Genomic DNA, 7,524 nt, shown 5'->3' on the forward strand with positions numbered 1-7,524 from the left:
ATCTGCCAGTGATGCTGCTGGACCCAGAAGAGAGCATAGAGGAAGCAGGCAACCTCAAAGCACACCAGCAACGCTGTATTTCCATCAGCAGGAGAGAACAGGAACTGCAGTGCTTCAGCATCTGGACTGAGGCTTCAGGGAAGATACAGCAGAGTGTGTGGTCACAGCACAAGAGGAAGGGGATGGGGTGCAGCTCCTGAATGAGAAAACAAGAGGCAGACAAATATCCACTGCACTGCAGGACACCTTTAATGACACAAGAGCTGGTTGCCAGCGCTACTGCCAGCACGCTGCAACAGCCACGGCCTCCCGCAGGCTGCCGTGCCTTGAGGATCAGTCCTGTTTTTGGCAGCGTGCTGCTCAAGCCCTTTTCCCCCCAGCAGAGGCACTTGGTTGTGGGCAGGGATGGTGCCGTAGGAGGTGTTTGCTGGCCCCTCAACGCAGCGCTCCGTGTTTCCGTCCCACCTCGGTGAAGGCGTCCACACAGCGGTCGATGTCCTCGTCACTGTGCACAGCTGAGATCTGGACCCGAATGCGGGCCTTTCCCTTGGGGACCACGGGGTAGCTGAAGCCAATGACATAAATGCCTGGGAAGGAAACACAGGGAGAATCAGAACTGGCTGGGAGGGAGAGAGGCAGGTTGATGGATACTGGGTGATAGAACGGCTTTTGGATCCTCCCTCTCCTCTCAATAACCACTTCCAGCCTTCAGGGTTTTCAAATGCCATCTTCTCCCAAGCATGGAAATGAGGGTTACAGCCAGTTATGGGGGATGGAGTCCAGCATGGCAGGACAAGAGCATCAATCTAAACCCCCTCCCCAGTAGAGAAAGAAGAAACATCTGGGGGAGACCAGGAGGATGTTTGCAGCTGGAGAGTGGAAGAGTTCCTTATGATGACTTAAATTTGAGATTTCATCCAGAAACATCCTCTGGAGGAGGGCTGGTGGTAGCACCACCAACAACCATCCCTTCCCTCAGGGAATGTGTCTGCACACAGAGCTCTCCCCCCAGTTCACCTCTGTTCAGCATGTCCTCAGCCATGACTGAAGCCAGCCGAGCATCCCCCAGCATGACCGGACAGATGGGGTGGTCTTTCCCCGAGATAGTGAAGCCAGCTGCCGTCATCTTGCTTCTGAACCTGGTGAGGAGAACAAGAGGATTAATAAAAACCTCATCACCCCTGTCCTTGGGGACTGCTGTTTTTCTTTCCCCTGGGAGCCCTGGCCACTGGGGCTGGGTGAGTTTTGCTCCACTGTGCATCCTCTGGGCAGGGAAAAGATGTCTCTTCCTGGAGTGACCTCCTGCCATGTCCTGCTCACCAAAATGGGACTGCAGATCCTTGAGGGGCAGATGTGTCCCAGCACACAGGGCATCCAGATATGACATACCTGCCTGCACATCTGTCTGACACACACAGGTACATCCTGGAGCTTCCCCTGAGCACCCCAGAGCTCTGACTTGCAAGCTACCTTTACAGCTATCACAAGGGAGGTGGGGGTGAATAAATACACATAGACAACTCATTCCTAATGAAGCTGTCCCTGCTCCCACCCCAATATGGCCCTCTCACCGTTGGGTTTTGGCAGCCATGGACTGTGCAATGGCATTGCTCTCCATAAGCAGGTCCAGGGCCTTGGATGCACAGCCCACCACAGCGGGGGGTAGGCTGTTGGAGAAGAGGTACGGGCGGGACCGCTGGCGGAGCAAATCGATGAGGGGTTTGGGACCGGTTGTGTACCCACCTGCAGATGAAGGAGAGAGAATTGGACAAGGCACCCCAGGGTGACCTGTTGAGAGTGGGACTTCTCAATAAAGCCAAAATGGCTCCTACAGCAGGAATTTCAGTACAAACCAGGCCTAAAAATCACAGCTGATGCTTTTGACCAAAAGTTTCCACTTTGACACCAAAGGCAAATGCATGAGGAGGATGACAGTGGAAGGAGCACGTGCTAGGATCGCCCTTGACCCTGCAGCAGCATAACAAACGAAGCCTCATGCCACCAGCAGAAGAAGACAATACGCATTTGTTGCTGTATCATTAGGTAGAGGAAGAAAACATAAGCAAATACTGTGGAAGCTCTTAAGGGCATGCAGGATCTTGAACAGAAAAATGCATTCACCTGCAGCTCCTCCAAGAGCTTTTCCCAGGGTGGAATTGATGATGGTGACTTTGTCCATCACTCCCAGGAGCTCATCAGTACCCCTGCAGAAAAAGAAATGTCACATTATCAGCTGTGACAGCACACACCAGGGAAGTTGCTTGATGCCTCAAGGGAAACAAAGTGCCACTAGCCAGGTCTCTGGTGTCCCCCCTTCAGGAAAAGGAAGAACAGCCCTTTGTGATAGTACCACACAAGTGTTGACCTTCCTCTCCTGCAGAAAGGCTACGCTGGGATCTTGTGAGATGAGAGCATGGGTTCTTCATCCCTTACAGATGGGAGAGTGCTCAAACTTCCCACACAGAAGTTTAATAGTCCAAACAAAGCATCAGCTGTTGTAGGTTTCACTAGTGGAACCAAGCAGATGTAGTAAACGTGCTCTGCAGCTTCATGTTCTCCAACCCAAAAAGGCAAGATGAGGCATGGTCATCCAGCTGTGAGCTGTCTTGAAACAGTGCTGTCGACAACACCACCACGTTCACACCCAGACTAGCACAACTCATGAAGTATTCAGTAACTGTTCCCTCCTCCTCAAGCCATTGTGCATTTACACACCTCAGTGCAGTCAGACAGATGTTTTTGCAGCTGGTGGGACCACAGAGACCACTGGGACAGAGTGACAAGATCTACCTCAACTCATGGGATGACTACCATGCCCCAAGGGACGAAGACTACAAGACAAATAGATCTATTTGTCTTGTAGTCTTGTCATAGATCCTTATGATGACTTATATTTGAGAAAGTTCAGTACAACTACAGGGTCTGAAATATATTTGAGTTCTGCCACCTCTTGTTATTGATGAAGTGCCACCAGGAGTGGTATCCCTTCTCTTAAAAGATGCCTTTTGCGCCACCATTTTGAGGGAGGATGAAACACCTGCTATGGCCTTGGTAAGAAAACAAGGCAAGTGTCCTTGCTTAGTTCTCAAAACAACACATGAAGCATCTCTTCTTGGCAAACACCTGCACCATGTGCCCTTGCTTGGCATCTGGAGGAGCTCCAGGCGATGGAGGCAAAAGCTGCCCCGAGGAAACTAATCAATCTGTGCAAGCTAGCTCCACAAACCTAAGAATTTGAAATTAGTATCTGACAGGAGAAGGATTTGGGAATCAGGAAGTCCAACTGCTTGCCAGGAGAGGCAGATGAGATGGTCACACTATCCCTTACACACTGAGAAGCAGCTGTTACTTTGGGATGGGTCATTGCTAAAGTATCTCCCTTCAAATCCAAAGGTGAGGTGCAAAGCCTCCAAGAAATGGTGACTCTGGGAGTCCCCACACATAATATGTTGGTCATCAGCACCTTTGCCTTGCTTCAGGATCAGTCAGGGTAGGGGGGGAAAGAGAGTAGAAACAGTCACTTACCGACCATTGGGTCCCAGGAAGCCTGTGGCATGGCATTCATCAATGAAGACCAGGGCATCATACTTCTGGGCCAGCTGGCAGATCTCCCTCAGGGGTGCAATGTCACCATCCATGGAGAAGGCACCGTCAGTTGCCACCAGCCGCAGACGATATTTCTGTTAGAGGGAAAGAGGCATCCCCAGGGGTGAGGATCTCACCCTGAGGAGAAGGGCTGGCAAAGGAGACCAGGACATACTCTTAACTCCTGTAGAGAGTTGATATATCTAACTGAAATTGGGGGGATTTGCATTGCAACCGGCTGCTTTGCCATCTTGTCTATCCATGCCTGTCTGTGCCTGTCGGCATAAACAATGCCTACTGCATGGGAAAAGGCAGAGCTCACCATTCAGGGCTGGTTACTGCACAGGTAGCACAGCTAAGTGAGTGCCCTCGTGTTCGGGTGGGAGCAGACCTCCATACCTGCGCTTCCTGCAGCTTGGCCTCCAGGTCCTGCATGTCCATGTGCTTGTAGCGGTACTTGTTGGCCTTGCACAGGCGGATCCCATCGATGATGGAGGCGTGGTTCAGTTCATCCGACAACACTGCATCCTCTGGGGTCAGCAGGGCCTGGCCACACCAAACAAAAAGGATCATCCTTAGCTCTGTTGTGGCACCTCACCAAGATGTTTCAGCCCCTCTCGGTACAGAGGACAAGGCTGCAATTGATTGCAGCTGCCATGTCTCTCCTGGCACTGCTAAATTTTCCACTTTCCTTCCCAGCCACCTTATCCCCTGATTTCTTTAGGCCAGGCTCTTGTCTGTGGCTTCTGAGCTCAAAACCTCCCCCCTAGCAAGCCTGGAAGATCGCCCATTCCCTCACCTACACTTTAAGGGGAAGTACAGATCTCTGAGGAAACAAGAGCCCTCCCCAAAAGCTGGAGCTGGCTGGGGACAGGGGAGGTGAAGGCTGATTAAATGCCTCTGCGTGGCTTCCCCAGTCCAAGGACCTTAAGTCGGGGCTCTTCACCATTAGTCACTGCCATCTTTTCTGGCACACACAGCTCACATCAGAGCCTCTGGAAGACACAGCAGGCACATTGCTGTCACCTCCTTCCTCCATGCACAACACTCAGGAAGCCCTACAAACCTCAAAGATACCAGCGTTGGCATCAAAGCAGCTGGCATAGAGAATGGCATCTTCCCTCTGGTGGAAGCGTGCGATTTTCTCCTCCAGGTCCTTGTGAATGCTCTAAAGGGAAGAGAGAGTGAAAGTCAGAGGTGGAGCAGCACAAGTTCTTGCTTGCCCACTGAGGTTAAATGCTGACTTGTAAGGGGAGGAAACAGCCAGGTTTTATTCAGAAAAATGTGTGCATGGGAGAAGTTAGTTGTGTTCCCTGAAATATGATTATGGTTTTGGATGCCAAAACCTCAGCAGGGAGCTCCCCAAGCACAGGGGAGCAGCTCTGAGTTTTCTTTGCACTTAACCAGCCAGCGCTCTGAAAGGGCTCCAGCAGGGATAAACTGGGGTGGGTCTGATAGAGCCACTTCAAATCAGGTTGACTGTAATTTTGACCCACAAGAGAGGGAAAAAGACGTTAATTTTCTGAATTCAGAGTGGTGTTTCGTTTCTTTGCTCTCAGGTGTTGTAATGGTTTAAACTGGCATATTTCCAGATCTTTGGCTAGTGGGGACCTAGAAGGCTCTTTTTTTCACCGAGCCACGTGTACCTTACGGCTGTGCACGCATGCGAGTGTCGAGAGGGGAGTCTGCGTGGACACCCTGCGAAAGACTACCGCGGTGCAGGGGATGCTGCCCGGATGCCCGGTACCTGGGTACCGCAGATAAAGCGGACCGAACTGAGCCCAGCGCCGAACTTCTCGAGGGCCTCCACGGCGGCACGGATCACCTCGGGGTGGCTGGAGAGACCCAGGTAATTATTGGCACAGAAGTTGATGATCCCTGCGGGAACACAGAGAAGCGGGGACATCGCACCGGGGGAAGAGGAGGCCGAGAGCCCCCCTCGCCGCCGCCCGCCCCGCACGCACCGCCTCCGCCGCCCGCCAAGCGCAGGTGGGGACCCTGTCGGGAGGCGATGACCCGCTCGCTCTTCCAGGTGCCAGCGCCTCGGATGTCCTCCAGCTCGTTCTCCAGCCGCTGCCGGAGCCGAGCCGCCGCCGCTCCGGACGCGGCCCGGGGGGCGCCGGCCCCGCCGGCCCCCCCGCCCCGCAGCGCCCGCAGCGCCCGCACCGCCGCTGCCGAGCGCCACATCTCGCCGCTCCGGGCCACCCCGGGGCGGGGCTACGGCGGCCAGGCGGCGGTAATTAACCACGGGTTAATTACAGACCAATGACCATTGGCCACCGGGGCACCGCCCCCCGGCGGGCGGGGAGGGGAGGAGCCGAGCCGAGCCGAGCCGAGCCGAGCGAGCCGAGCGAGCCGGGCGGGGTGGGGTGGGGCTGCTGCGGCTCCGCCGGCTGGAAGGCACTCGGATACCTTCCCTGGGAGGCGTTCGGCGTCTTCTTTGGAGGAGAGGCTCTGTCCCAAAGGGTTTAGGCAGCCCAAAGCCAGGCGATTTGGGATGCCCGGAGTCTAAAGAATCCTGGAGAAAAGGCACCCATGGGATTTAGGAACTGTAAGGGGGTCGTGGACTAGGGCCTGAGGGGGTTTGGGATTTTGGAGCAACAGGGAATCATGGACCTTAAGGATCAACAAGCCCAGGGGCACTAGGTGCCCCCATCTAAGGGATTTGAGGTCCTCAGAACAAGGGACTTTGATCCTAAGTGGGTTATGGGTGCCCACCACTGTGGATAATGAACCAAGGGTCTGTAGGATTGGGTGCATCCAGCTGAGAGTCTGTTGGACCGAGAGGTTTAGGATTTACCAGGTAAAAATTAGATACCCAAGCCCAAGAAATTTGAGTGCCTCTGGCCAAAGGGGTTTGTGAGCCACAGGTCCAGGGGCTTAAAACACAAGGAGTCATAGAATGATAGAATGGTTTGGGTTGGAAGGGTCCTTAGAGACCATCTAGTTCCAACACCCCCAGCTGTGGGCAGGGACATCTTCCATTAGACCAGGTTGCTCAGAGCCCCACCCAACTGGCTGGAATACTTCCAGGGATGGAGCTTCCACAGCTTCTCTGGGCAACCTGTTCCAGCTGGACAAAGTATCTCCATCCTCCACTACAGCTGACTGGGGAATACTATGGCCAGAGTGGTTTAGGCCACTCATTCCAGGGCAATTAGGCACCAGGCTCTTGAAAGGCATTCAGGGGCTTCAGCTTAGGTGGTCAGGAGCTTTTGGTCCAAGGGTCTTACGAACAAGAGCCCTAAGGGATTAGGTGCCTCCAGGCCAAGGATTTCAGTACCCTGAAGTACACAATTTGGAATCCTCCATGGCTGAAAGAGTCAGGCACTGTCTGCCCAAGTGATTTAGGAACAAGAGGCCAAAGGATTTGGGATCCATTGGGGAGGGTGAAGATGCTGGGCTCACGAGATTTAGGCAAGCAAGCCCAAGGGGACTGGGCACCGAGAGTTTTTGGGATTTCAGAGCTCCTGGCCCAGGTGGTTGGGGATCTTGATGTCCAAAGAGGTTAGATGTCTCTAGTCAAGAAGGATTAGACAACTTCTGCCTGAAGCTCAGACCCTGCTGAGCAGTGGGGCCAGCCCACAGGCTCCCTGCCAGCCCTAGCTGTCAGGATCACCCCGCCCTGCCCAGGGAGGGGCTCTGGCAGGGGCCAGGCAGGCCCTGGAGTCCTGCCAGCCCCCACTGGGCACAAAGCCAGAGCCCCAGGTGACAGCAGGGCCAAGCTCAGCAGTCCTGCCTCGCTCTGTCCTGGCTGCCCACCCGAGCCTTCCTGCAGAGCTGGCCACTGCCGTGCTCGGGATGTTCCTCTCTAGGGAGCCAAGCCACTTATGGCCATGTTTGTCCTTTCTACCCAGGGTGATCCTGCTTCCCACTTGATGGGCACCTCCAACTCCTTGAGAGCCAAGGTGGACAGACTTTGGCCCTGTTCCACCTCCT

At 54.2% G+C, this 7,524-nt stretch overlaps 1 protein-coding gene across 1 annotated transcript; it reads right to left on the reverse strand.

Moving 5' to 3' along the window:
• Positions 1 to 226: 226 nt before the first annotated feature.
• Positions 227 to 5,784, reverse strand: GCAT (glycine C-acetyltransferase). The gene is made up of 9 exons (XM_017823488.1): positions 5,550 to 5,784; positions 5,333 to 5,463; positions 4,652 to 4,753; positions 3,985 to 4,131; positions 3,526 to 3,680; positions 2,122 to 2,204; positions 1,572 to 1,743; positions 1,018 to 1,139; positions 227 to 587 (listed from the first exon to the last, which is right to left on the reverse strand). The coding sequence occupies exons 1-9, from the start codon at positions 5,770 to 5,772 to the stop codon at positions 436 to 438; spliced, it is 1,287 nt and encodes a 428-aa protein (XP_017678977.1). The 5' UTR covers positions 5,773 to 5,784; the 3' UTR covers positions 227 to 435.
• Positions 5,785 to 7,524: the final 1,740 nt, after the last annotated feature.

This window comes from Lepidothrix coronata, unplaced genomic scaffold (genome assembly GCF_001604755.1).
Source record: "Lepidothrix coronata isolate B3197 unplaced genomic scaffold, Lepidothrix_coronata-1.0 Scaffold102, whole genome shotgun sequence".
Lineage (NCBI taxonomy): Eukaryota > Metazoa > Chordata > Aves > Passeriformes > Pipridae > Lepidothrix > Lepidothrix coronata.

Excerpts from the sequence above, each read along its gene's own strand:
- GCAT (XM_017823488.1), bottom strand. The coding sequence starts at position 5,772 with ATGTGGCGCTCGGCAGCGGCGGTGCGGGCGCTGCGGGCGCTGCGGGGC. Across the intron at positions 4,132-4,651 it reads CCAACGCTGGTATCTTTGAG|GCCCTGCTGACCCCAGAGGA; the intron begins GTTTGTAGGGCT and ends TGGTGTGGCCAG. Across the intron at positions 2,205-3,525 it reads TTCCTGGGACCCAATGGTCG|GGGTACTGATGAGCTCCTGG; the intron begins GTAAGTGACTGT and ends CTTTTTCTGCAG.